Source organism: Castor canadensis, chromosome 8 (genome assembly GCF_047511655.1).
Source record: "Castor canadensis chromosome 8, mCasCan1.hap1v2, whole genome shotgun sequence".
Taxonomy (NCBI): Eukaryota; Metazoa; Chordata; class Mammalia; order Rodentia; family Castoridae; genus Castor; species Castor canadensis.
The window spans coordinates 148,846,160-148,874,157 of NC_133393.1; the positions used below are offsets into that span (position 1 = coordinate 148,846,160).

The 27,998-nt window shown below is 55.9% G+C and overlaps 1 protein-coding gene across 6 annotated transcripts; it reads right to left on the bottom strand.

The window, feature by feature from the left end:
• Positions 1-515: 515 nt before the first annotated feature.
• Kcnj4 (potassium inwardly rectifying channel subfamily J member 4) lies at positions 516-27,756 on the bottom strand. Of its 6 annotated transcripts, none has more exons than XM_074084493.1 (2): positions 27,590-27,756; positions 516-2,237 (listed from the first exon to the last, which is right to left on the bottom strand). In XM_074084493.1, the coding sequence occupies exon 2, from the start codon at positions 2,196-2,198 to the stop codon at positions 864-866; it is 1,335 nt and encodes a 444-aa protein (XP_073940594.1). In that variant the 5' UTR covers positions 2,199-2,237; positions 27,590-27,756; the 3' UTR covers positions 516-863. The 6 variants fall into 6 exon arrangements, with proteins under 6 accessions (XP_073940594.1, XP_073940593.1, XP_020028913.1 ...); XM_074084492.1 differs by lacking the exon at positions 27,590-27,756 and adding an exon at positions 27,135-27,156; XM_020173324.2 differs by lacking the exon at positions 27,590-27,756 and adding an exon at positions 21,794-22,095.
• Between the last annotated feature and the right edge of the window lie 242 nt (positions 27,757-27,998).

The window sequence follows — 27,998 nt, forward strand, 5'->3', positions numbered from 1 at the left end:
TCTGCGAGGGCCAGCACCTTAGAAAGGGCACACAGAGGCACACATAGACACACTCACATGTGCTTTCTCTCTCTTCCCACCCCTCCAACTCCACCAGCCTAACCCTGCTGGTGCATATGCTTTATTAAAAATAGATACAAACTCCATTGTCAATCTGGGGGCAGGAGGGACCTCGGGAGAGAGGGAAGGACAGACTCTCACCCTGCCTCTCTGGGTCCCATCTCTGTACCCAAACCCAACACCATCCAGGGACCAAGATGGCTGACTTTGAAGGTCTCAGGGGGCCAGCCAATGAGCAGAGTGAGAGCTGGGCTGGATGGGGGGTGCACAGAGAGGGACGGCGGCGTCTCCTTATCCTGCAGGTAAAAACAGCAGCGGTGGACTTGGTGTCTCCATCTCGCTCCATTTATAGATATTTACAAAAGAAAGTCATGAGCACAAGCCACAGTCATGCAAAAGAAATTCGTCCCTCCCCCTCCCGCAGACCCACCCCTGCCCACCCAGAACCCCATGATGCCCACCCCCCCCCAGCAGTCCAGCCGCCTTCCCCCAAGGTTCTGAGAGCAGAGGGGGCATGTCCTTGAAGGGTCAGTGGGGAGAAGGTGGAAGGTCTGGGGGCCCACAGCCACCTGTGGCTAGATACTGGGCTGCTCAAGTCAACAGGGCTGAAGTGCCTGGGCCCTTCCCAGTTCTGGGTTCTGCAGTCAACAGGTAGGGGTCCTCCAGTCTTTAAAGCCCCAGCCTTCTTCCAGAAGGTCCACGGAGCCAGGGTCAGCTCTGTCCTGAGTGTGGGAGAGGTGTCCTGGCATCCCATCCCCCCAGCAGAGGCTCTTATGGGAAGTGATAAGGGCAGGGCCTAGAGGTCAAATGGCAGACTCCCTGCGGTAGGAGATATTGTCCAGTGGGAGGGTGGCTTGCATGCGTTCCAGATCCAGATGGCTGCCAAACTCCAGCATCCGGATGATGCCCGCCTCCTCCTTGGAGCCCGCCTCCAGGCCCAGGCCAGCAGCCACGGCTGCAGCGGCCGCAGCCTCCTCCTCCATCTCTTCTTCCTCCTGGCTCATGAGAGCCAGCTCGTTCTCATAGCAGAAGGCACTGGGCGGGGGAGGCGGGGCGGGTAGCACGGTGATCTTGCTCTCCTGCAGTTCCCGGGCAGAGCAGCAGGGCGTGCCTGCCACCTCATAGGTCTTGTGGAAGCGTGAGTAGTCCACCTTGTAGTGGCTTTTCTCCTCGAAGACCACAGGCTCAAAGCGGTGGCCCCACAGGATCTCGCTGGCCAGGTAGGAGCTGCGGGCCTGGGTGGTCATAGCCGTGGCCTCCACCATGCCCTCGAGGATGACCACAATTTCAAAGTCCTCGGACTCCAGCTCCTCCTTGCCCATGCCATAGAGCGGGCTGTCCTCGTCAATCTCGTGGACGATGATGATGGGTGACACGAGGAAGATGCGGTCTAAGCCGATGTCGTAGCCCACATTGAGGTCCCGTTGGTCCAGCGGCAGGTACTCGCCCTCCTGGGTCATGTAGGGCTTGATGAGCTGGGCCCGCACGTGGGCCTCCACGATGTGACTCTTACGCAGGTTGCCCACACGCCACATCAGGCAGAGCTTGCCGTCACGCACTGAGATGACCGCGTGGTGGCTGAACAGCAGCGTCTGCGCCCGTTTCTTGGGCCGCGCCATCTTGGCCATGATGGTACCAATCATGAAGGAGTCGATGACACAGCCCACGATGGACTGGACCACCACAGCGATGACTGCCAGCGGGCACTCCTCCGTCACGCACCGGAACCCGTAGCCGATGGTCGTCTGCGTCTCCACTGAGAACAGAAAGGCGCCCAGAAAGCCATTCACGTGCATGATGCAGGGTTTGGGGGCCGCAGTGGCCGCCCCGCCATTGCCCGCCTGGCCCCCTGCCCCAGGCACCGCTGGGCTGGGCTCCAGGTCACCGTGGAAGAAGGCGATGCACCAGAAGAGGAGGCCAAAAAAGAGCCAGGAGACGAGGAAGGCCGCGGAGAAAATCATGAGCATGTAGCGCCAGCGTGTGTCCACACAGGTGGTGAAGATGTCCGCCATGTAGCGCTGTGACTTGTTGCTCAGGTTGGCGAAGTAGACGTTGCACTGGCCGTTCTTCTTCACAAAGCGGTTGCGGCGTTTGCGCCGGGGCACATGGGCCTGCCCGTTGCGGCTGTGCCCGTGCATGTCCTGAGGCCGGCGTGGTCACCTGGGAAGATGCAGGGCCTGTGGATAGAATGGACAGGTGAGGTGCTGGGAGCAAGGGCCTGCTGCGGGGTGGGGGGCGTCCCAGACTCAAGGGGTCAAGGTGCTTAGCCAGAGATGCTCAGAATGGAGGTGTCTGCAGTGGCACCCAAGATTTCCTCTGTCCGGGCAGGGGGAACCTGATAGTTAAGATGGTTCTGATGACAGGCCCTGAGCCCATGTCCCTGAGGCTGGCCCATTCCCAGGACTGGATCTCCATCAACCACAAAGCTAGTCACCAGGAACCAGGTCCTAGTCCCTGCCCCTCAAGGCTGCTCTTCCAAACTATCTTTCATCTGCTGTTCTGGAAGCTTCCTCAGGCCGGTCTTGACTCTACCTTCCCCCTTTTGACTTGCTTGCCCTGAGCTCTGGCCCCACTCACTTCCCTAGGGTCAGACTCTGTACTTTTGGGTGTCCCAGGAGCTGGTTCTCCCGTGCTGTCTAATACAGTAGCCACTGGCCCCCCGTGGCTCTATTTTTTTTTTTTTTTTTAGTGGGACTGAGGTTTGAACTTGCAGAGCAGGTGCTCTTCCACTTGAGCCACACCTGCAGTCCATTTGCTCTGGCTATTTTGGAGATGGTGGGGTGTCTCACAAACTATTTGCTCAGGCTAGCCTTGAATTGCAAGCTTCTGGATCTCAGCCTCCCAGGTAGCTAAGATTACAGGCGTGGCACACCAGTGCCCAGTCCTGTGGCTCTTTATAGTTACTTACATTTAAGCAAAAGTTCAGCTCCCTCATTTGCACTAGTTGTTTCAATGCTCAGTGGTCCCCGGAGCTAATGGCTACCACATGGTCAGGGACAATGTAGGCAGCCTCCATCCCAGCAGAGTCCCCTGGGCAGTGCTGGGTCCCGTAGCAACACTTTGGTCTGAACTCATCTCTTTGATCCCAAGGTTGCTTTGAGGCACCTAGCCCCAGATTCCCCAAATTTGTTGGGGGCAGGGGTAGGTGAGAATCCAGTATGGTGGTCAGGATGAAGGAAGGGGAAGCCTGGAGCTTGGTCCCTGTGTAGGTACCACTACTCACAGCAGGCTCAGAGAGGGAAAGTGACCTGCTCAAGACCACACAGATGGGAAGTAAGCTGCCCCAAAATTGGCAGTGGTGGTGGTGCTAGGGTGTCAACACTGATGAGCTCATAGTGAAGAGACCCAGAGTGGACAAGGCAGATACCCCTGCCTAACTCTGCCACCTGGAACGATTCAGTACATCTCTCGGAGCCTCAGTTTCCTCATCTGCAAAGTGGAGATCAAAAATCCCTACCTCACAAGACCTAAGAAGACAGTGCAGCACCCTCCCGCCTTGCTTCCAGCTCTGGGCGAGAGGCAGGCCTGGCCTGTCAGCATTGCCAGCTGTCTCAGTGGAGGAAGCCTGTCACCCGACCCGGTGGCGGGCACACCAGCTGGGCCCACAGAGGGCAGACCCTCTCTCTCCATCTCTCCTTGCCACTGAGGCCCCAGGACACAGCAGGTGCTGCTTCGGGCTGCAGAGACCGGCAGGGCCAAGACTGAGGGCTTGGGTTCTTGATAACATTTTGGCCCAGAATTATATAAGGCTGGAAGTTTCTATTTTCTGTTCTATTCTTCTTCCTGATCTAATTGTGCATCTGTGGCAATGTTTATACACTTCCCTGGTTCAGGACAACTCAGTTGCCGTAGCAACCGGTGCGCGCCAATGCTATAATTTAGAGATCAACAGCTTCAGAGCCTGCCTCTTCCCCAGAGAAACTCCCTCTCCTGGCCCAGGGAGCATGAGCACTACCCCCTTCACCTCCCCCCACAGTTACCCCATCCCAAATCCCTTCCTTCCCCTTCCCCATCCTGCCAACAGTCCTGGGTTGAAGTCCTGGATCTGCCGTGTGTCTTGGGCAAGTAATTGACTGCTCTGGACCTCACTTTCCTCAGCTGGAACATAGGATCCTGGTATTTAAAGATCCAGCAGGCGTTGCAAGCATGGCTGCTAATGCAATCCTGGTCCTGAGTCCTCTCTGCCACCTCCCCCAGAATCCCAGCAGCCAGAGGTCCAGGTGCTGTCCTAAGAGATTCAAATCAGGCTCAGATTCTGGACTAATACTCAAGTTTCAGGGAGGTCTTCCTTTATTAAACATAAAATTCTCCCCCTACTGTGTCCCACCATGACCTCTGTCAGCACCACAGACACACACACTGCTGGAGGAACACAAGGTCGCCAAATTAAAGTCCCTTCCTTTAGGTCTGAGGCCAGGGATGTCCAGGATGGAAAGGACACTCTGAGGGTCCCAAAGTGAGCAGGCCTGCTCACCTCTGAACCAATGCTCTGGGAAGGGAGCCTTTTGGCCCATCTACTTCCTTCCTGGAGGGGGCTGGGAGTATGGGCCAAAAGATGGACTAAACCCTGCCCCAAAAGGCCCTGGTCCTCCATCTGCACCTCTGCAGGAGCAGTAGAGAGTTGACAAGGCATGGCAGCCCAGAGCCTTTGATGGGTATCACTGAGCTTAGGAGAGGTCCTGCCCAAGGCTGAACACAAGCCCAGGAGCTGGGTCCCCTGGCTCTCTGCTGATGGGACTGGGTCTCAGCGTCCGGGGTTGCCAGGCACCAGTGGCTCACACCTGCGATCCTAGCTACTCAGGCAACAGAGATCAGGATTGCGGTTCAAAGCCAGCCAAGGCAAATAGTTCGTAATGGGCTGAAGGAGTGGTAGAGCACCTCCCTAGCAAGCATGAGGCCCTGACTTCAAACCCCAGTACCACTAAAAAAACCCAAAACCAAAACCAAAAAAATCCCAAATAGTTGATAAGACCCTATTTCGAAAAAACCCATCACAAAAAGGGCTGGTGGAGTAGTTCAAGGGGTAGACCCCGAGTTCAAATCCCAGTGCCACACACACATAAAAATGTATCCAGGATTGCAGTCTTGGAATAAAGAGAGACTCCACCATCCTGCTCTTCAGTTTGCCAGGGGCTAGCAGCTTGTGCTTAGAAGCCCACCCTCTAGTTCTGTTGTTTCATGTCTCACTCCATGACCTAGAATCTTGGTCTAGGCTGGCCTAGGCAAAAATGTGAGACCCTACCTAAAAAATAATTAAAGCAAAATGAGATGGAGGTGTGGCTTAAGTGGTAGAGCACCTGCCTGGCAAGTGTGAGGACCTGAGTTCAAAATCCAGTACTGCAAAAGAAACAAACAAACCAAAACCAAAACAACAACAAAACAAGGGGAGTGACTTGTCTAGGTCACTGCCACAAGGCCAAAGTGCTATGGGGCCTAGCCTCCCACCTCCCAGGGCCTCCATCCTTCAGTACACATTTGATGCATGTGAATGGGACCTCCCCCGCCTTCTAGAAAAGTCTGTTGTAGGACCGGGGCACTGGCAGCTCATATCCACAATCCTAGCTACTCAAGAGATTAGGAGGATCACCATTCAAAGCCAGCCTGAGCAAATAGTTTGTAAGACCCTATCTTGAAAAAAAAAAAAAAAGAGCCATCACAAAAAAGGGCTGGTGAAGTGGTTCAAGGTGTAAGCCCTGAGTTCAAACCCCAGTACCAAAAAAAAAAAGAAAAGAAATTTATTGTAGGAGCAATATTGGTGAGGAGCCTGCCTCACCAGGGCTTTTGTTTTTTGAGACAGGGACTCAAAATCCAGACTGGCCTACAACTCCTCATCTTCCTGCATGCTGGGATTATAGTGGAGCACCACCATGCCTGGCTTCTTCTTTTTGCAGAACAGAGTCTCATGCTTGCTAAGCACGAGCCACTCTACTGCCTGAGCCACTCTGCTAGCCCTGGTTTGTTTTGTTTTGTTTTGTTTTAAGTAAATTATCTATATTCAGAGAAGGATGGTACAGAATTAATGCCACTTGTTCCCTCCTGCCACCTGTGCCCCTTTTCTTTTGCACTTTCCCTCAAGCCTGTGTTCCTTCCAAAGGAAGCCCTGTGTGACTGGGAAGAGAGCCCCTGACTGGGTCCCAGCAGTCTTATGAAATACATGCCAAGCTGGCTCATTGTCATTATGAAGTGAGGTGTTATGCACTCAACCCAGGAGCTAGCAGGTAAGCTTCTCCTTCCTGCTGAAAGGGGTTGTGGTGGCTGGAATGGCTGCTTCTCTGAGCAGGTCACTGCCCAGGAAGGTCCTCAGGAGCCTGGGGTTGTACACACCCCTCCTCTCTGTGGCGGAGGGGACAGAGCTGGTGAGAGGGCTTTCCTTCATGTGCCAGGATCCTTGAGAGTCCACCATGGGTCAGCACAGAAGGGGCTCAGGAAGGTTGCTGGGGCCTAGAGATGAGGCACAGGGGCAAGGGGTAAACTGTGTCCAGGGGCTGCACTGTAGGGCCTGTGGGATTGTGGGGGCTGGGCTGATAAGGGTGACTGAGGCTTTGTCACCTCCACTCACTAAGGGGGAACAGTGGGCAGTGTTGCAGAAGGGAGGTCGGTTAGCCGATGACCAAGGGGGCACCAGCTCCCTCAGCCCTCACCCTACGGCTTCTCTCATAGGGTGGAACCCCACAAGGAACCCTGTCCACAGCCCAGGTGAGCATCTGGGATTTAGTGGCTAAAGTTCTTTTAGGAAATGACAGGTTGGGAACTGCTGGCTGTTCTCAGTGGCCTTTCTTGACAAAATGAAGAACCGCCAACTCCTATTCCTTTTAGTTTTACCATGCTGTGAAAATGCAAAATCTGGTCGCCCTTCCTCCAGATTTCCCTGGACAAGTAGGAAACAAATGCCCAGAGCAGAGCCACACGCAGGGCTGCCACTTGTGGTGCATGCTGTGACAAGGCACCGTGTATTACCCTGCCCTGCTGGCACCAACAGCAGCCCCAGGCCTTCTGAACGTAGCTCCCTTAGCCAGGAGGAGGGCAGGGTAGGAAGTCATACCTGGGGAGCATCAGCCTGCCCAGTCTGTTTTGTTTTTTTTTTTTGATGGAACTGGGGTTTGAACTCAGGACTTTGCACTTGTAGAGCAGGTGCTCTACCACTTGAGCCACACCGCCAGTCCATTTTTGCTCTGATTATTTTAGAGATAGGGTCTCACAAACTATTTCTTCAGGCTGGCCTTAAATCTTGATCCTTCAGATCTCAGCCCTCAAGTAACTAGGATTACAGGCATGAGCCACTGGTGCCCTGCCTGCCCAGTCTTTATGTGACTCATTTCATCCCACCATGAGTTCTGCTGTTGTTGGGATGACAGAAGGTGACTTGGATTGCTGGAGGTCACACAACTAAGCCCTGAGGCCCAGAAAGGGAGCTTCTCTGAGAGAAGGGACACTCTGGAGGTGTCAGCTCCACACTGGGCACTGCCTCATTCGTGTCACTGAAGCATCCTGGCTCCTCTTTATGTAACAGGTGTTTAGGCACTGACCCCAATCCCAGAGCGTTGTTGTTGCTCGTCCCTGGCTGAGGAACTGCAGGCTCCAGAGTGCAGGTGTCAGCATGGGGGTCATATGGCAGAAGTGACAAAGTGGGTCTCCCACTCAGGTCAGGCTGGCTCCAGGTCCCCCACTCACCCAGTCCTGGCCTCTGGCCCCCTTCATCTGTCCTAGTGTGCTACTCAGCCTGACTCCCCTTCCTCTGTCCTCTGACCCTTCCCTGAAGTGCCAGCCCTGCCTCCTTGGAGCCCCTAGGCCTTCACTGTCTGCCTCCTCTCGTCTTCCATTCAACATGAAAATATCATGCTGCTTACATCCATGTGCTTATGGTGACAAGCCGTGGCTCAGTCCTTGCTCTAGCACATCTGCTTTGAGCCTCAGTTTCCCAGTCTGTACTTGGAGATGAGGCTATTAGCGCCCACCTCAACAGGCGATCATTACAGTGTCTCAACAGTGACACTGAGAATCACACCCTGCAGAGACGGCTGGTGGAGGGTCAGCAGGGTGTGGCACATAAAATGTAAACAGTGACATGTTGATGGTGATGATGGCAAAGATGAGGGTGATAATGACTTAAGGACATGGACCGGGAGCTGGGAAATCCTTTGTAGGCCTGGCTCCACCGTGAAGGACTCTCTGGTCAGGGGTCCTCTCCCTCTATCTGCCACCCAGGGAACCATGATTACTTCTGGCAAGAGAGGGAGAATGTCGTGGAGAGGACTGCAGTCTGAAATGAGGTGGATGATGAAGGACACTCCCATCTGAACAGTCCCTTACCCTGAGCCCTGGCCTGGAGAGGAGGCTGGCTTGCCCATTGCCCAGTGGAGGCAGAGCAGAGGCTCCTGAGGGGAAGTGGAAGGAATTCATACCATTGACCTCCACCCCCATTCCCCATTTCAATCCTGAAGGCACAGAGATTGCTCCCTAGCCCAGACCTGAGGCCTCTTGGTCCTGGACTCCTGGATTAGGTGAGGCCCCTTTTTGCTCTAGCGCTTGGACCTTTGCAAGAAGGGAAGGGCCTTGAGGCTTCAGGCAGCTGAACCATGCCCCTCAAAGAGTAAAGCGGTAACTAAGGACAGAGCTAGCCACAGGGGACCTCTCCCATGGCCCTCTGAAGACCCCTGTCCTGTTCCCGAGACCCTGGGAGATCTGACTCTCTCCTGTACACAAGTCCAGGGAGCTTCTCAGTGCAACAGCTTCAACTCTGGCATCCCTATACCACTTTCCACTTGCCTGTGTGACTTTAAGCAAGTTACTTCACCTCTGTGGTCCCCCATACCTCATCTGTAGGTAAAGATAATTACAGTACTCACTGCATAAGATTTCCAAGAGAATAAATGGGATCACGCACACCACATGCCCAGTGGAGCAAGTGATCAATAAGGTGTGTGCCACTCCAAGGCTTGATTTCCTCCCAGAATTTCAGGCACAGCGACGCAGGACCCACCACTCCCATCCGTGTCCTCCCACCCTGGTTGTCCTCCCAGTGGGTGAGAACAGTGGCCTCAGAACCACACGGAAGCAGTCTCAGCCCTGTGGGCTCCAGCAGGTCTCTGGATGGCTCTGTGTCTCAGGGTCTCCATTTGCAAAGGAGCACAGTAATGCCTACCTGCAGGATGGCTGAGTCAGGTGAGATTGTCACCCAAGTGCATGCTCCACAATAGGTGGTTGCACAATAAACGCTGTTCCTCTCCCCACCCCTTCCTTTGGACCCTGCAGTCCTACTGCACACCTAGCCCCTCCCCCACTGGCCAACCATGTGACATTGCAGAACTCACGCTGAGCACATTTAGCTGCAATTACTCTGTGACCAGCAGTTCTGAGTGCTTTACCCTGATCGATTGCCACCATCCTCACCGTGACCTCAGAGGCAGGTACCATTATCATTCCTATTTTAGAAATCAGAAAACTGAGGCACAGAGAGGTTCAGCAACTTCATCTGGGCTCAAGATCACACAGCTGATACGTGGTAGAGCCAGAGTTTGGACCTGGGCGGTCAGCACCAGAGCACACAGAGGAGACATGTTGTCCTGCCTCGAAGAAACACTGTCATACCATAGGTTTGCTTCCCTTAATAAACACTACTGAATCCTGCCCTGAAGTCAACCCTACTGGTAAAGGAGAAACTGGATCACAAGGCAAGCTGGAGCCAGGAGCCAAGTTCCTGATTTTGGATCCAGCCAAAGCCTGGCCACACAGGTGAATCTGGGCTCCAGCTGAGCTCCGAGCAGTGTAAGAGGGCTGTGAGGTTGCTGCGTGAACCAGCCCTACACCCCACCTTCCAACCACTCAACCAGAGAATGTGGGATCGGCAAATGGGCAAAAAGCAAGTTCTCCAGAACTTGCCCTCAGGCAGGGGCAGGTACAAGAGCTGCACTGAGGCCACCTGCTCCTATTTATAGATTTGCCCTTTGCTGGCCTCAGGCTCAATGGAGAGTTCACTAACACCCAGAAAGCACTCCCCCAAAAAATGTCTGTACCCCTCTGCTCCACAGGATTTTGGGTGTGAGAGCAGGTTTTTGAAGGCTTCTCTTCCAGAGCAACCTCAAATCCTTCAGAGGTACAGGTTTTGGGCCCCCTGTCTCCCTGGGGCTTCCAGGGTCCTGCTCTGTCATGCCAATCTCCCTGCAAAGCCATTTGTCCCACTACTATTGTTTGCAGATTTCCTAGGGGTCAGATGCTATCCTTGAACTCGCATCCTTGAACAGCTTCTGGGTCAGCTGGGGTGCTCCTCGAATGGGTGGTAAGCGTTGCACTGGCGGGTTTGGAAGACAAGTATTGCACTGCATGAGAGAGAAGACTGGCTCTAATTTGATAAGGCCTCCAAACATAAGCCAAGACCTGAGTGGTAAGCAGCAATGGGTCAGGAGAATTGTGGTCTGTGTAAAAAATAGAGTATAGAATATTCCAGAAGTCTGGTGTGTTGTGAATCTGCACAGGCTGAGTTGCGGCTGCGCAGTGAACAAGAGCAAGTACTGCCCAAGATGAGGGCCCAGAGACAAGGGCGTCAGGGCTGTGGCTTCTCAGGACCGTGAGAAGTGGGCAGGCAGGTGGTCGGTTTTTTCAAATTTTCGTGTGAAATAAGGAATAATATGACAAACCCTCGTGTGTTTGCCACCAGACTTAAGACGTCAAGCATTCCCAACACACCACTGGCATCTTCCCCATCTGCCTGTGGTCTGCAGTATCCACGGCCTGGGCCATGTCACCGTGACATGTTTCAGGCTGGTCTCTGTGACCACTGTGTGGGCAGAGTGGAAGCAGGAGGCTGGTGAGGAGGCGATGATGGTGGCTTGGAGCTGCCAGGATGGTGGCGGAGGAGCTGGAAGGAAGGAAAAGGATTCCGACACATTCTAGACAAAAAGACCACAGGGTTTGTGGCCAGTGAGGTGGGGGGGCAGGGAGAGGACCAGGTTTCAGGAGCAGCAGTTCCTTCTGTGCAGTGGCCCGGGGCCCTCTGACTTGTCAGAGCCCTCTGTCTGGATGGAGCCAGGCACCTTGGACCCCAAACGCTCGGATGATGGTGAGAGGCCAGGGCAGGGCACAAATGGGAAGAGAAGAGGGTCTCCCACCAGCTCACAGCTCCACAGTCAAAGGTGAGGGACAGCAGCCAGAGGTCAGAAAAAGTGGGTTGGCCCAGACTGGCCCAGACCACGTGGGCAAGCACTTGAACTCCCTCCCCCACCCCAAAGGCTGGGAACTCCCATAGGCAGAGACAGCTAAGGGGAGGGGGCCGGGGACACACTGGACATGTATTCTAGCGGAGATGCCCAGGTGGAGCCCACATCGTGCACGCTGGCTCGGGGTGGAAGTGGGGGTGAATGTGGTGATCACCACCTTCTACCAGTGTCACCCCGTCTTTGGCTCTCAGCGAACAGGAGCTGGGGCTGCTGGCGGGGTAGGGGGGCAGGGAGTCTCCCAGAGCTTTGGGGAATGGATGCTACTGTCCCCTCCACTTACACACAGGCTGTCCCAGCAAGGGAAGGAAGAATGGAGGGTGAGGCGGTGTCCCAGCTACCTCCCGCCCTTCCTCCAGGTCATTTTGCAGCATGGGGCACTGCCTGCCTGTCCCCGGGGCTGCAGCCGGAGACATTCACACACGTGGGGAGCAGGCAGCCCTGCTTGCTGCAGCGTGGCTGGAAGCAGCCCAAACGTCCATGAACCACGCAGCTATAAAAGACGAGGAGGCAGCTCTTTAGGGAGCCGTGTGGGTCTTCAAGATGTATTTTTAAGTGAAAAAAGGCAACGGTGAGGAACAGTGAGTAGAGTAGCTACTGCTTGTGTTTAAACGGAGAGAAGAGAAATTTATAGCTACACATATTTGCTTGTCTCTGGATGGAGACCCAGGAAACTGGTGACATGACTGCCTCCAGGGAGGGGAAGCAGGTGGCTGGGGATGGGGTGGGAGGAAGAATTCTCACTGTTTTTTCGTTTGTGTCTTTTTAATTTTAGAAACATGTGAATGTATTACCTATGGGAAAAAATATCCAGGCAAAGTTTTAAAATTAGTGTGTACATATGTGTAGTTTGCAGGGAAGGGTCACAGCAGGCATATTCTTCAAAAAGGATTGTGAGCCCAGAGAGTCTGAGACATTTACCCATGGGCTGTGTGGTTTTCAGGAAATGCCTTAACCTCTCTGAATCACAGCCACAAAGTGGGGAAGAATAACACCCTCTGCCTGGACACGCTGCAAAGACGAACAGTGGACAGCAGAGCACTGAAAACTGTAACGTGTAGAGACCCTTCCTGAGGGGATGACTTACCACCTGCTCTTCCTCGTTGCCCCATTCTCCTCTCAGCCCCCTCTAGGGATCTTCTGATGAAAGCCTATGACTTCTGAGACCTCCAGGCCTGGGGTGGGGGTCCTCTCTGGTTGCCCTCCCTGCTCACACCTCTGTAAGCCACACACCCTGCCAAGCCCAGGCTCAGCCATCAGCCATTGGCCATCAGCCTCCCTCCTCTGCCCCTCCACTGTGTCCCTTGCTGTGATCTCATCTAGTCCCATGGCTTAAAATACCACCCAGCCAGATCTCCTCTCAAGCACTCATTCCTGCTTCTGTGTCTGCCAGGTCTAAGTGGCATCTCAAGCCCAGCAAGGCTGAGCAAGATGCTTCAGCCTGCTCCCCCGACTTTCCGTCTCAGCCTGTGACCAATCCCAGGTGCGGTCAGCCCTACCCCTGAGCAACCAGCCCTCCTAATGGCAGCATAACAAGGAGTCCAGCACCTGGAGGACCTGTGATCCTCCCCACAGCTGCAGTGGGTGCTGCTGGGATCCCTCAGCCCCCGGAGGCTTAGAAGCTGGCCTGTCATGGCAAACCTCCCCAGGGACTGGGCCTTGGACCCTGGCCTCATCCCAGCCCACAGGCCCTCAGGGTGAGCTCCCCAACTCCGCGAGATTTTGCCCTCTCTGACCCCTCCACTTCCGTCCCACCCTGACCATGAAGGACACAGGCCTTCCTCCTGCCCCAAGCTTATTCCTATCTCTGGGCCTCCACATTGGCTGCTCTGGTTGAAATTCCAGGGTTTTGATGCAAAGGCTATCTGCTCCAAGAACCCCCCCGCCCCCCGCTTCTGGCCCCCACACTCTGTCCCTGTCCTCTTTCTCGAAGCCCTCACCGAACCAACTGATCTCATCTGCAAAGTAACGTACTTAAGCGCAGAGTCCTTGACTCTCTGTCTGCCCCAAACCCCGAGCCTGGTGCCTAGTAGACGCTTCATGAACATCTGATGTCTGACAAGGACATTTTCAGCCTGTCATAATTCCCGTGAAGGGCCGGAGCAGGGCGATGTCACAGAATGTGACCAAGGAGAAGCTATTTTTGACACTGCAATCAGGGAGCACCTCTCAGCAGAGGTGGCTCCGAGCAGGGACCAGAAGGAGACCTTCCGTGCCACTGAGCACAGCACAGTGGCCATGAGCAAGGAGAGGACAGGACATCTGAAGTCTCAGGCTTCTGCTTCACTCTCCATGAAGCACTAGCTTCTTCCCAGGTGTCTCCTGGGAGACGGGGAGAAGCCATCTGGGCCTCAAGGTCCTAGGCCCCATGCAGAAGCTCCAGGGATGGGGAGCAGGGCCTAGTGGGACAAGGCACAGCAGACCAAAGGCTCAGGAGGGTCAGAGCCCATAGCAGGAATGGTCAGTCCCTGCTCCCACCCCAACACTTCTGCTCAGCCACAGCTAAGCGACTGTCGCTGAGGAAAGGCCTGCTATGTGCGAGCCAAATTGCTCTGTGCTTACTCATCATTTCTGACCATCTCCCAATGGGCTCCAAAGGCCAGGGACTCCCCAATTGGGCCATCTCTCGCTCATTCAGCCATACATCATTCATCCTTTATTCCTCACTCTGAGCATATCCTGAGCAGGCACGACACCTGCCTTCCTGCCTGGTGTGTCTCCAATGCAGCATAAAACTGTGCCTCAGAGGACATTCTGTAAATAATTGTTGAGTGAATAAACACTTATTGAGCACCTACTATGTACTGGGGAAGAGAAATGTAAGACACAGGACTGCTTTGCTGCTAGAACATGAGCCAAAGGGTCTACACAGCCAGTGGCCTACACAGAGAGGGTCCAAGAAAGATGCGGGTGAGCCGGATAGACAAAGCCAGGGTGGGCAGATAGTGGGGACTGTGGCTCAGGCTACCGAAGGGGTGAGGGGCTAGGCTGGAGAGGAGGCTGCTCCAGGGGCAGAGCAGTGGCTTCCTGGAGTTCTTGGCACTTAGAGCCTTAGGAACGGAGCATCAGGAAGAAGAGGAATGCACATCCATCCATCCGGGCTTCTGGCAGGGTTGCTACACAGAGCCGTGGCTTTCCAACTCTTTAACCAAGACCCACAGCGAAAGCAAACATGCTGCTTCCTATTGCTACTTATAATGAACGTGCTGTGGTGACAAGAGCACGACAAAATGATACTTCCCGTAAGTAGTACAACTCACTAAATCAAATCCCACAAAACAAAGCCCACAAACAGCCGGGTCCTGTGACTCTACAAGCCCAGCAGGGTACTGAGAAGCTGAGAGCTGGTGGAGAAGGAGAGCACGAGCTCCGAGTCTCAAAGCTGCAACATACACTGAGGACTTTGGAGGCACCGCCACAGGGGACTCTGCTGGAGTCCACAGGGGCACCTTGGAGCAACAGGCTGTTCAACCCCTATGTCCAGCAGGGCCCCCACCCTGCAGCCCAGATGAAAGTCCCTTTGGGTTCTGGGTCCAATGTTCTAGAACTCTCCGCTGCCCCCCAGCCGATGTCATCCAGCAGTGGCTTACATAGATCCCAGGATGGGGAGCTCACCCTCCTCAGATGGCCCCTTGATTTTGGCTGTGCTGTGTGACCTATGCATCTGGTAGCTGAACTCCTGCCCATGGCTGGCTGTCCATTCTCTGTGTCCCCTGGCCTGTTGTCGCAGAGACCCAGGACAGCTCCAGCACGACCGCAGCCCTCTCTGCCCTGACTGGTCCCCTCTCTCTGTTGCTTGGTCACTGTCCTGCAGCTGGGGGGAGAATCCTGGCGCCCAGCCAGAAGGAGGCCCTTCCAAGGTCAGATGGCCTTGGGATCTGCAGCTGCATGGCCTGGTGCCCAAGTTCTGTGCCTTCCCCCCCACTAAGCAGGTTTGGGGACTAGGGAAGGGCAGAATGGGGGTGCAAGGACAGGGCTTAGTTGGGAAGGAGGGTACAGATGCCTGGCTGTGTTCAGGGACAAGGCGGGGGGTGGGCAGCTGACCACTCTTCCTGTCTGTGCCCGCAACCTCCCCTGCATGGCCCCTGGAGGCCCCAAATCATCTGTCCCTAGGCCCCTCTCATTTGTCTCCTAGGCTCCTCTCATTTGTCTCCTAGGCTGGCAGTACCTTAACAGTCACAGGGCAGAGGGATCTGGGCTTCTCAGGACCACAGGGGGAGGAGGACCTCCCGCAGGGACTCTGGGGTAGGTGCTGGAGAGGAACTGCACAGTGGGGTAGGGTAGAACTTGGCTTTGCCAAGGGGCCAGATAGGGAAGCCTGGTACCAACTCTGTTACCAACTCGAAGTTAGATGGCCCCCTGCCTGAGGCCTGCATCTCTCTCCAGGAACATGGGACCAGCTTCCCACAGCACACGGACCCCTCCTCCTATGATGCCCAGTTCCCTCCCACGGCTGCAGCCAGAGAGCTGGGGTGGGCTCGGGCACATCCCCACCCTCCCACAGATGGTCCCTGCTTCACAGAGGGCAGAGAGCCTGGTCAAGGTTATTCAGGGTGGGAATGGCTGGGTGCCAGGGACCTTCCTCTACTGCTGTGAGAAGGGGCTGTCCCCCCTCCAATCTGGGGATTTTCCTGAGCGAGATTACAGAGATGCTGACCCTCCTCTCCTCTAAATCCCAAAAATACAGGGGACATCTGAGGGAGAACATGATGTGTAACCCTGGGGACTGTCAGGAGCCAGAGGGGTCAGGTCCAGCCCCTGTTCTGCCACCTTTGCTGTGTGACCCTGGGCAAATATTTGTCGTCTCTGGGCTCTTTCTTCATCTCCCAGGAAAGACAGGCGAGGAAAGTCAGATCTAGGCATAGACTGCGGCTGCCAGGTAAAGCCTGGAAGAGTTCTTCCTTCGGCCCAGTGTCAGGGAGCCCCAAGTTTACCCCCTTGCCCTGGCAACCCTCTGCCCTGCTGGAGGTCCCTGCAGGCACCCCTGGGCAGGCCTTAACCCACCTCTCAGTGGTAATTCATCATGACAACGCTGCCTCTGTACAGCTCCTGCTGGGGTGGGGAACTCAGAGGACCACCTTTCCTGGTAGGCCCTAGGGACCCTCTCTGTGATCTGCCGGTATCTCTCAGGGGCACCGCACCTCCTCCTGCTGCCTGAGGCCACATATCCCCGCTGTTAGCACCAGGACCGAGGACTGGTCAGGTAGCCACAGTGAGGAGTGGATGAATTGTCACAGGAAGAGAGCTGGGAAGCCAGGCTGGGAGAAGATGGGCCCTCCCTCTTGAGAGGGCAAATGAGGGCCCCCGATGGCTAGAAGTGGACACATGGGTAGGATCAAGGGTATAGGGCTATGTCTATGTACAAGGCTTCAGGCAAACTCTTGCATCTTTCTGAACCTTAGTTTTCTCATCTGAAAAGTGGGGGTGATGGTTGCAGCAGGTGTAGAGGGTATTAAAGTGAATTCATGACTATAAAGCCTGGCACAGAGCCACGCACACTCCTGCAGTAACGCCCCCAAGAAAAACCTCTTTGTCACCCGGTCGCCAAGCAATAGCACCAGCAATTTGAGCAGCCCTGGTGTGTGTGTGCATGCATGTGTGTGCATGTATGTGCGTGCATGCACTTACACATGTTAGGGGAATGCAGTTAAGAAAGTGACAAGAGAGGTAAAGGTAGGGGTCAGGAGCCAAATCCCAGTGCCCCTGTCCTATGTGTCCTGAAATAGTATTAGGCAAAACCCACCCATTCAAATTTGGTCTCAGATACTTGCCACCAGTTTCCAGAAGCCACTCTCCCTCAGTGAGCCTCAGTTTCCCCTTCTGTAAATGAGAAGAACTCTCGGTGCCCCAAATCTTCCAGACTCAAGGAGGGACCAGATGGCAGGTCACAGGGGCACTACTGGCCTAGGCTGTGGGGAGTGGGAGGCCGGGAGCCCCATGACCCATGCCACACCCCACCCACCACCCCGTGAGCGCTAGGGAGCGCGCCTGCAGGAGCGCGCGTGTGTGACTCAAGCTCTATTCATAGCCGAGCTCCGCCAGCTGCAGCGTCACAAGCAGCGGGGCCTCAGCCCATATTATTATTTCAATTACCATCTGAATTAAAAGTTTGAGCAGCGATCAGCCCACGTAGCCAGGGGAAGAGGGAGCAGGAGAAAAATAAAGATGAGAAGGAGAAGAAGGGCTAAGCCTGGAGATCCCCCACACCCCAAGGAGGGCTGAGGCTGCTGAGGCAGCTTAAAGGTTAGGCTGGTCCCCAGCGCCCCTGCCCGCCCCTTGCCAGGGCCTAGGGTCCTCATGAGAACGGGAGGAGCTTCTTGAGATGACAACTCAACAGCAGCTACTTGGTGGAAATAGATCATTCCATCCAGACTCTTTGTTACATGGGTAAGCTGACTGAGCACAGAGAGGGTGACTGACTGACCTAAGGTCACACAGGAAGCCACACCCAAGGCTGCTGTCTCCAAGACCTTTCCTTCACAGATAGATTACATACTCAGCTACACACACACACACACATGCAGAAACACACACACACCTCACCAGTCCATATTACACTGACGCTGATGTCTGTGGGTGATCCCAGGAAGGACAGAGGTAGAACCTGCTGTCCCTGTTTGTTTTTCTCCCTGGTCTCTGAAGCCATCATCTCATGCCACTATCAGCCCTAAGCCCCTTCTCGTCCTCATGGGCAGGGGACAGAGTTCCTGGCTGCAGATAGGCAGCCTGATGGAAATGTGACTGTCTGGACACCTTTGGTAGGTGGTTCCTTGTATCTGAACCTGTCTTCCTGTCTATAAAACGAGCAAGCGCCTTCGGTTTATGTCTGTATCTGTCTCCAGAATGCAGCTCCAGAGGGTCCTCCAGGGGGTGTCATGCTGTGGGGGCGACTAAACCATCTCCTGCCAAGCCCTAGCCCCACGGAGGAATATTTCCCACTCTTTTCCTAGGGAAACCCCACAGATGGCCCCTGAGAATCAGATCAGTCTAAACTCAAACCTGGGATCTTCCGCTTCCTTGCTGTGTGACCTTGGGCAAATCACACAGACTCTCTGGGCTGTGGTTTCCTATCTACAATGTGGGCATATGAAATTAACAGAGTGCTGGGGGGATTAAACAAGAATTTGCAAAAGCTCCTAGCCCAGTCCCTGGCAAGGCAGTGAGTGTAACCCAGCGGGGAAGCCGGTAGGTGAGGGGCATCACCTCCCAGTGACTTCCTGGGAATATCAAAGACGCCAAGGGTTTTGGAACTAGGCATGTCAGTCGCCTTCACCCATGAAGCAAGAGTCACTAGGCCAGCATCCCTGGCTATTTGAATATCCCTTAGAATGAGCTACTCACTACTTCACTAAACACCCACAGTTACTCCCCATCTCTCCCTGCCTCCAGTTCTGGGAATTTTCTAGAATGGTTTGAGAGGAATTCCTCAAATAGACCAGAGGAGGGATGGGATTAAAGTCCTGGATAGTGAGGGGAGGTGACCCAAGTCAGAGCTGGACTCCCGAAGTTTTTGGTCCTGATGGGCCATAGTGTTGCAGAGGACCGGGGTGTGCTGCCTGTCTGGGTCCAGGCAGAGCTGGGAGCCAGGAGCCCTGCTTCTTCTACCCCCAAGGCACCACTCTGTGACCCTGGGGGCTACTTTCCCCTCTGGGGCTTGGTTTCCACTTTTGTAAGACTAGTGATGTAAGTGCCAAGCCTCCATCTGAATGAAGCCACCTGTCCCCTACACCCTGCCCTGCCCTGCCTCAGGCAGTGGCTTGGCCAACTGCCTCCTGCCTCTGGCTACTATGCTGGGAGCCAGAAGGCCGTCCTCAGGGACCTGCCTCACATGTGCCTTGGAGGTTGACTGGAGGTTTCCATCATCCCCATTTCATAAATGAGGAGACGGAGGCTGTCTGTTCAAGGTCCAAGTTCAGGGTTCCCTCCTCTGTGTCCAAAGTACTGGAAGGCATCTTTATTCAGGAATCACCCAGACCTTGAGTGGTCAGCTGTTCTCTACACAGACGTGGACTCTGCATAGGAGGACCTTCCCAAGGTCACACAGCAAGGCAACCACAAATCAGGGTCCTAAACTTCCCAGGCCTCCCCTAGCCAGGGGGACAGCAACAGGGCCTGACTTCCTGCCCTAGCCCTGAGATCTCTCAGGATTGGGGCCCTGCCTTTAGGTACTGCTTGGCAACCCCTAGAAGGCCCCCGCTATGACTCAGGTTGAAAGAGTGGGTAGAAGATGGGTAAAAAAGTTGAGGGCTGGCCACTGCCCCACCTCGGTCCCTTCCCCTCCAGTCCCCTGGTGCAGGGGGAACAGTGGTGATGTAATGCACTCAGCTTTCGTCCCGGTGCCAATCTCAGAAGAGAGACGACAGATTGCGTGAGCCAAATTTGGCATCCTAGGGGGAGAGGCATGAAAAGTGGAGATGTGGAGGAGAAGAGAGGAGCCTGGGGGGTGGTGGTGGTAGAGAAGGCCCCTGCCCAGCAGACCCCAGTGTGCCTCATCTCCCTCCACTTGGGGCCCCCCACTGTTCCCCAGCCTGTTTGGCCTACCTCCCCTCTGAGAGGTCAGCCTCAGCTGCTCCCCAGGCCCTCCAGCCTCAGCACTGCCAGCCTTGCCCCCCCCCCCCCGCCCGCCCCCAACACACCGCTCCAGCTCTGTTCCCACCGCTAGTTTCCTGGTTACCATGTTGCTGGTTGTCATGTCGCTTACATGTCCTCGTGACTCAGTGGTCCCCACAGAGGGGCCCCCTCCTCCTCACACCCCCCTTAGCACTCGCCCCCGCCTCCCCCAGATCCACATTAAGAACCAGCCCGCCCAGCAAGCCTACACAGTTCCTCCTCCCCTTCCCTCTCATCCTAAGCTCAGGAATCAGGAATGGGAATCGAAGCATCCTTCTTGCTTCAAATGCCTGTTAAGAACCTACAGTGTCTGCCGTTCCACTGAGCTGCACTCAGGGACCTGACATAGTCCGTAAGCCCCCCAACACCTTGACGAAGTCAGCATCACCAGTCCTATTCACCAGTTAAAGAAACTGAGGTTCAGAAAAGTCAAACCAGCTATCCAAGGTCATCCCGGCAGAAACCCATAGCCAGTTCTGCCTGGCCACTCACCTCGAAGGCTTCTGGGAAAGATTTCTTTTCAAGGGTAACGCAAAGGGTCATGAAGAATAGTTCCCAAGCTCCAGGTCCTCCTCTGCTCTAACCCCTGTATGTTCCTACCCTTGCCAGTCATCTATTTCCAGCCATATTCCCTTCACACACCCCCATTAGCTACTCATCTCCCTAAAGGGGAGTTCGGCACTTTCCCCAGCCAGTGAACAGCCTTTTGCTCATAGAGTCCAAGGCCCTCCAATGGAGGTCAGTGGGACAAGAATTGATGTCCCCATTCTACAGATGTGGAAGTTGAGGCTCAGGGAGGAATGTGGCTTGCCCAGGGTGCTAGTTTCTCAGTTAGCTGAGCTCATTTCTGGGCACCTGGATGGAGGATGTAATGGGGTTTGATGCCCGGTGTGGGAAACCCAGAAACAGTCCTTCTTCCAATCGAGAATAGAATCGAATGTTCTAGGCTTCAACTTGGATAGGGGTCAGTTCAGTGGGGTACTGCTGCATTGTACCCCACCTCCATTTGCTCCCCTCATCAGAGGCCAGGACCATAGCCCCCCCAAAACCCCTGAAGCTCTGGAGGTCGTGGAACTAGACCGAAGGAGGAGCGAGTAGATGTTTCCCACACCCTTCTCTGGTCCTCCTAGGCCTGGCTCTCCTGCCTGCCTCTGTTCTCCAGCTCCTTCAACCTGCTTCCGGGTCTGTCAGTGTAGCCCAGCCACCATCCTCTCCTACCCAGAGGGCACTCCAGCCAGCCATGTCCCTGCATCTTCACCCCATCCTGCAGCAGGCTCTGCTGGCAGTATTCTGCAGGTGGCAGAGGAAGTTCTCCCTGCTCTGGAGCTCAGCAGACGGCTCTTTCCCTCAGGGTTCTCCCTTACAGAGAAAAGCAGTCACTTCCTTTTTCTTCTCCCCAGCCTCAGTTTCCACCGGTGTAAAACATGAAGTGATCCCTTCTCACCCACCCTGGGGTCATCTGGCACAAAGTAGGTTCTCCAAACAGCAGAAGTTGGATTTTTGTCAAACAGCAAGGCCATTTGCGAAGAGGTTGCAGGTGTGAGGTGGGAAGGAAAGACGCCCCCCTGACACCTTGCCACAAGTCACCTGCCTTGACGCTCCCCGACATGACAACTGGGGTGGGTGGAGGCAGGGAGGGTCATGGCTGGGGGAAGAGGTCAAGATCCCTTCCACCCACCTCCTCTCTCGCTGGCTGCAACCCAGACTGACGCTCTGGACAGACAAATCGACAGAGCGCACCAGCTCCGGAGGAGTCACGGGACCGCGCCAAAAGCGCGGGGCAGCTGATACCCAGGTCGGGATAAGTGCAGAGAAGACGCGAAGACGCGGCCGGGCCCCAGGACACACAGACACGACGCGGCCGGACAGACGATGAACGGACAGCGTCCGCGGTGGGAGAGCGCCTGGCTTACCGCGGGGCGGAGGGTGCGATGAGTGTCTAGTAGGCGGCAAGCAGACGCTACATCCCCCGGTGCAGTCCGGCGGACGGCGTCCCGGACCGGGAGGGGGGAGTCCCGGCGCCCCCTCCCCGCGATCTCGGCCGGCGGTCTGGACGTGGGTCTCCGGGTCTCGGCGCCTCCTGGCCGTCCCACGCCGCTCCCCGTGGGCAGCCCAACTTTCAGCGTTGCCCCGCGCCGCGCCCTGGGCGCCGCTTGGGCGTCAGCATCGTCCGGCCCGGGCCCGGGCTCAGAGCGCGGGGGTCCGGGGGCCCAGGGCGCCCCGCCGCCCGCGCTCGCGCCCCCCGCCCGCGCCTAGGCGCTCTCGCTCCGCCGCCCCGCGCGGTTCCCTCGCTGTCACTCGCTCTGCTGCGCGCTGCCCCCAGCCCTGCGCTGCGCTCCTGCCCGGCAGCGCTGGTCCCTCACTTGCTGCCTTCTCAGCCTCCGGGTCTGGGGTCGCCTTCCCGCTCGGGCCGGTGGGGCCCGACCACCACCTCCCTGCCTCGCTCCGTGCTCTCTCTCCCGCTCCCCTGGCTCCGTTCTCCTCCCCGTCTCTGCAGCCCCGCTCGGGCTCAGCGCTCTCTCCCAGCGGGGTCTCTGTCAACCTCTCCGCTGTCTCCCGACCTCCCCCTGCCTCTGCCCTGTCTCCCTGCGCGTAGCTCTGTCTGTCTTCCTCGTGGGCTCTGTCCTCCGTCTCTCTCGCTCCCACTCCCGGCGCTGCCCCCTCTGTCTGGGACCCAGGCCCCCGCCTCTGTCGCGTCCCCGGCTCGCCCGGGAGCCCGAGCTCCCGCCGCCCGCGGCGCGCCGAGAACTCCCAACTCGCGGCACGCCGCCCCGCTTTGCGAGACTTTCGCCCCTCCTCGCACGTGACCCGCGCCCCACTGCGGAGGCTGCGCCCCCTCCCCCCCCACCCAGCTCGGGAGCCCCGGGCGGCCCACCGGGCCCGGTCCTGCGCAGTCCCCTGGGTCTACACCAGCACCAAACACGTTCCCGCAGGGCGCACGACACCGGGCAGGGGCAGGGGCCGGAGGTTGCAGGCCCCACTCCTGTCCAGATCCTGCCCGGGTTTTCCTGCTCGCACCGGGAGCGCGCCTCCCAGAACCCGTTCCAAGAATCCGCTCCTGGGTTTGCTAGGCCCCGGGGCAGGTGGGGAGGGTTCCTTCAAGGAGAGAAGAGGGTGGGTGGGAGCTGGTCGGCGTAGGGTCCGGTGGCGCCCGGCCACTCTCCTTGGCGGTCTGCGTCCCCCTCCCCCCCCGAAGTGGCAGCAGTTAAGAACCCTAGGCACCCCGCTCCTGGACACCGAGGAGGTCCTGCTGGAGGCGCCCTGATAGTCACCTACTCAGAGCCACCCCATTTCACAGATGGAGAGACCAAGCGAGTACCAGAGAGGCTCAGAAGCTCACCCAAGGTCACCCAGAGGCGGCAGAGTCAGATCCAACCCCACTCGTGCTTCCTGTGCCCCCCCCATTATCCGTATTTTATTAAGCTGTCTTAATAAGGGAGAATCTGGCCTGTCTCCTTCATCCACCTCCATTGTGCCCAGGGTTGGCCCCACGCCCTGGAAACACCCAGCACCCCACAGTCGCTGGTAAACCAGCTACTTTCGTGACCAGTCTGCCACCTCACTCTAACCCTCTAAGGAGACAAGAGGGGAGAAAGCTGGTAGGATGAGAGAACCCAGCAGGCAGACAGCCAGAAGAGCTTGCAAGGAGCTAGGCTATTGATGACCAGCCTAAGTTCAAAGAGAGAGAGAGAGAGAAAGAGAGACCAGCATCCCAAAGCTAGGTGGAGAACTGATTGGCTCCCTAGGCCCCCTACCCCAAGCAGATGACAAACCACCAGAATTCTTTCCCTTCCCGTGGGCTGTCCTTATCCAAAAGGATCAGTATAGTCAGGCTCCACCTGATCCTGCATGCTATGTACCCACACATGCATCCTGATTCCCACAGATTCCAGAACACACCAGATGCCTCCACACCTTTCTGCTTGCACATTCTGTTCCCCCTGCCTGAAATGCCCTTCTCATTCTCTGCCCAGATCCCTCCTGCTGTTCTCCAAGTTCAGCCTCAATGCCGCTCCCCTGAGAAGGCCTCCGATGCCCTGGCAGAAGTGAATCACTGCACACTCATTCATGCAGTCAGCACCGGGTGCCCTCACGCCAGCCCCTGAGCCCAGCACAGTATGGTTCTTGCTTAATCAGTCTGGGAGGCAGACCAACCTGAGCTCAAAAGCACAGGAACTACATGACCTTGAGTGACTTTAAAATTTAACCTATCTATAAATGGGGGCCCTAATGCCCCCCCCCAGAAAGTCTGTCCCTTACCTGTCTCCCTCCCTACCCTGCTGTGCTCTCAGTCAGATGGCCAGGACTGACGTTCCCTGACACAAATCCTCAGTAGGTGTGTAGACGGATGGGGCACTTGAGCAACCTGAGTGCCCACTTAGCAACCAAGCTGTGCCGGGTACGGATCACACCTTTTAATGGGCTGCAAGAGACAGGTGCAGGCCAGACAAGGGATTTGCAGTCTCTTCTCCTGGCCAGAGGCTTGGTTGGTCTGGTGGCTGCTCTGAAAGCGTGGGGTTCAGGGGAAGGAGAAAGCAGAAAGAAGGAGTGGGGGGCTGGTAGAGTGGCTTAAGTGGTACAGCACTTGCCTGCCTAGCAAGCCTAGCAAGTGTGAGGCCCTGAGTTCAAACCCCAATATGGCCAAAAAACCAAAAAAACAAAAAAAGAAAGAACGGACATGGAGACAGGGGTGTCTAGATCCAGAAACTGTCTGCTCTCTCAGAATAAGTGCCCCCATGCCAGGTCACAGTGAAAGTTTGAGGGAGGGATGAGGTCACCTTTTTGGGCCTGGGCTGCATTTTTGGGGGCAACTGCTGAGCCCTGAAAGGGAGGACTGGCTGGGAGAAGGTGACAGGCAGGAAGGGCAGCTCCAGGCAGGAAGAGATTCAGAATCACCAGAAGAAAGGGTCCTTCCTCCACCATGGAAACCTGTGTGACCCTGGACAGCTCACTTCTACACTCCTGGGCCTTGCTTCCCGCACATGTACAGTGGGAAGGATGGGACCCATTTTGAGTAGCATCCTGAGGATGGTTGAAGACTAAGGGAAGATTTTGCTACCATTCATCCCAAGTTCAAGGAGTGCCTGGCCCTGATTGAAGTATGAGGTAGGGAGGAACGATGTGACATAAGCATGCAGAGGTCTGCCTCTGTGTGTGTGTGTGTGTGTGTGTGTGTGTGTGTGTGTGTCTGTGAAAGAAAGGCTTGGTTGTCAGAAACTTGTGTGACCTTGGGTAAGCTGCTTGTCCTCTCTGGATCTCAGAGGACTTATCCATAATGGGACAGTCTACACTGGGTCCCCAAAGGCTAGAGATTGGCCTCTGTCACCATCCAATGCAGAAGCACAGCCTGGATGGTACAAGGAGAAGACCAGAGCCACACCACTAGCCTACCTCTGTGCTAGACCCTCACAGGCAGTGTCTCAGTCCCCAAAAGAACTCTAGAATGCAGGCACTGTTACCAGTAGGGCGACTGAGGCCCAGGCATTTTTGTGAATGCACCGCCTTGGAGGTCTCTCTTTGGAAGAGTGAGATTCATGCTGAAGACTGATGGACATGATGGTAAGTCCTTTGTCCATCTGTCCATTTTACCACCATTCCCTACCCAGTCCCATCTCCCATTTGGCCCCTACAACTATATGAGGTAGAGGCTACAACCCTCCTCATTCCCAGGTGCAGAGACTGAACCAATGCACAGAGAGGGGAAGTGGCTTGGCCAGAATCAGTAAGGGAGTAAGCAGACATCTGAGCCAGGATTTGCACTAGATTCAAACTCCTAGATCCATGGAGAGAAAGGTCATTCCAGGCCAGCACAGGACTCACTATTGGCCCACTCTAAGAGTCTGCTTAGGCCTCCAGGGTCTCACAGGGACACCAGAAAGCCTTGAAGAGGACTGGGCAGAGTGGAGGGCCAGGGGGACTTGGCCAGGCAGGTGGGGCAGCTGGATAGGAGAGGGAAAGGGGCACCTGGAAATGCCAGCATCACAAAGTCCAGAGGTTTTTAGCCTAGAGTTCCTTAAACCCCTGTTAGCCCACTCTGTAGATGAGGCAAACCAACCAAGCTGCCCAGCTGCTTGGATGGGAAATCAGATCAGGACACAGCTGGCCTGCCTCAGATCTCTAAAGTCGTGGCAGCACCAAAGTGATGCAGTCCAGAGGTGGGGAAAGGGATTTGGGGGCTCCAGAGGGCCAGGACCCATCTCAGCTGACTGTGACCCAGGAAGAAGGATTATAGGGGTCTCTCTTGCCCTCCACCCCCACCAACCCCCCCCCCCCAGTTCTCAGTAGTCACCAGGGTGGAATATTTTAGCACCTATAGAAAAACCGCCACAGACGGCCTGTGGCAGCTGTTGCTAAGGAGACGCTCCCAAAATAGCCCCCCTCCGCCAACCTTTCCTGCTGCTGCTCCTGCTGTGGGGAGGGGAGGAGGCCAGGCAGCGAGGGGTGTCACATGAGCCCTGGCCCCATGCTCACCCACTCATCCTGGCCCCTGGTGGCCACCCTGGCCAAAGACCTGGGCAGCTACAGGTCTGCAGAAAGGGCAGTAGCTGGCCTGTGCATGCCTGCAAGCCTCACCATAGTCCTCAGCTGGGAGAAGAAGGTCACCAGGTGAGAGGAGAAGAGAGAGAAGAAGTCACTGTACCCAAGACCCCCAGCACACTCCCACACATGCATGACCCCAGATCCTCAGCGCATACCACACGTAGCCCCAGGTAGGCTCACCTAGATCTGCACACACATCAGCAAAGACACAAATAGATGCATGGGTAAACACATATGCCACAAATGCACAACATGCACCTGCACGCACATTTCAAGCAGCCATAAATATACATGTTTACATACACATACACAAATACACATCCCAAGTACACACAGACACTGATGCTTGCATGCCAGGCACAGGGACACACACACCAATGTATATATATGCCTTCACAGCACATGGACTCACACAGTCACAGGTACACACAACTGTCCCAACACCTGCCTGGCACATGGCATTCAAAGGACATTTAGTTGCCCAAAGGGCTATGTCCAGAGGACCAGGTCTTGGGGCTTTCAGAATCCTCACCTAGGGGGGACTTTCTACAATCCAGCCACAAGGAGAGGATGAGGAGAGCAGGGACAGGTGGGTGAGCAGAGGGTCGTGCCTCTGTGGATCCCTTTAAGTCTGGTTATCAGAAGATCCCCAGTCTCTGGAGAGCTGCCCTGCACCCATTCCATGGGGGGGGGGTGGAGGTGGAGCAGACTCACCTGCAGACTTGAAACCTCAGGGCTTAGGGGGTGCTGAGACCAAATTCACAGTGCAGCTGGATGTCAGACTGCCCTTGGGGCTGGGGTGATGAAGAGGACAAGATGGCAATAGAGAGCAACAGTGATGGCCGTTGACGTGTGCAAGGCACTTCACAGTTTACAAGCTGCTTTTACATTCCTTGGTTGTTTCACACACCTGGTGACAGCTACTCTGTGATACTGGTAGTGGTGTCCCATCTCTGAGATTCAGAGAGGAGAGGAGACTTCAAAACCACAGCAAGTTACTAGCAGAGCTGGGACCAGAGCCCCAGGAGGTGCCAGCGCCCAGCCCTGCGTCCCTTCCACTCAGCTGCCCTGCTCAGGGGGCGGGGAAGCAGGGCACTGAGGCAGGGCCTGGCCTTGCCCCTGATTCTCCCCGTAATGTTGGGGATCAGCCAAGTCCTCCCTCTCCCCACCTGGAAAGCTGAGAAGGAATCCCCTGGGGTGTATCAAGCAGCAGCTTGTGGCTACAGACAGGCTGGGGAGTGGCGTTTGCCGATGCCCTCGGAATGCCAGCGAAAGGACGAAGGGCGGCCGTGTCGCTCCCCTTCTCACTTGGCCAGCCGCGATGTGTCTCGCTCTGTGGCTTCAAGCTCGAATCCGGGCTCCGGGTCTTCACTCGCGCCTCGTCACTCTGGAGACGCCGAGAGCGGCTTGCGGTTGCCGTGGGAACCTCGCCAGGGCCCGAGGCGCGCGGCGCACGACTCCGGCCGGCGCAGGGCCTGAGCCGCCGCGCGCAGCGCAGACTGCAGAGTTTTGGGGCTCTGAGAAAGACACCTGTCGCCCGCGGCGAGGGCGGGGACGTCGCGGCTCAGGTTATTATGC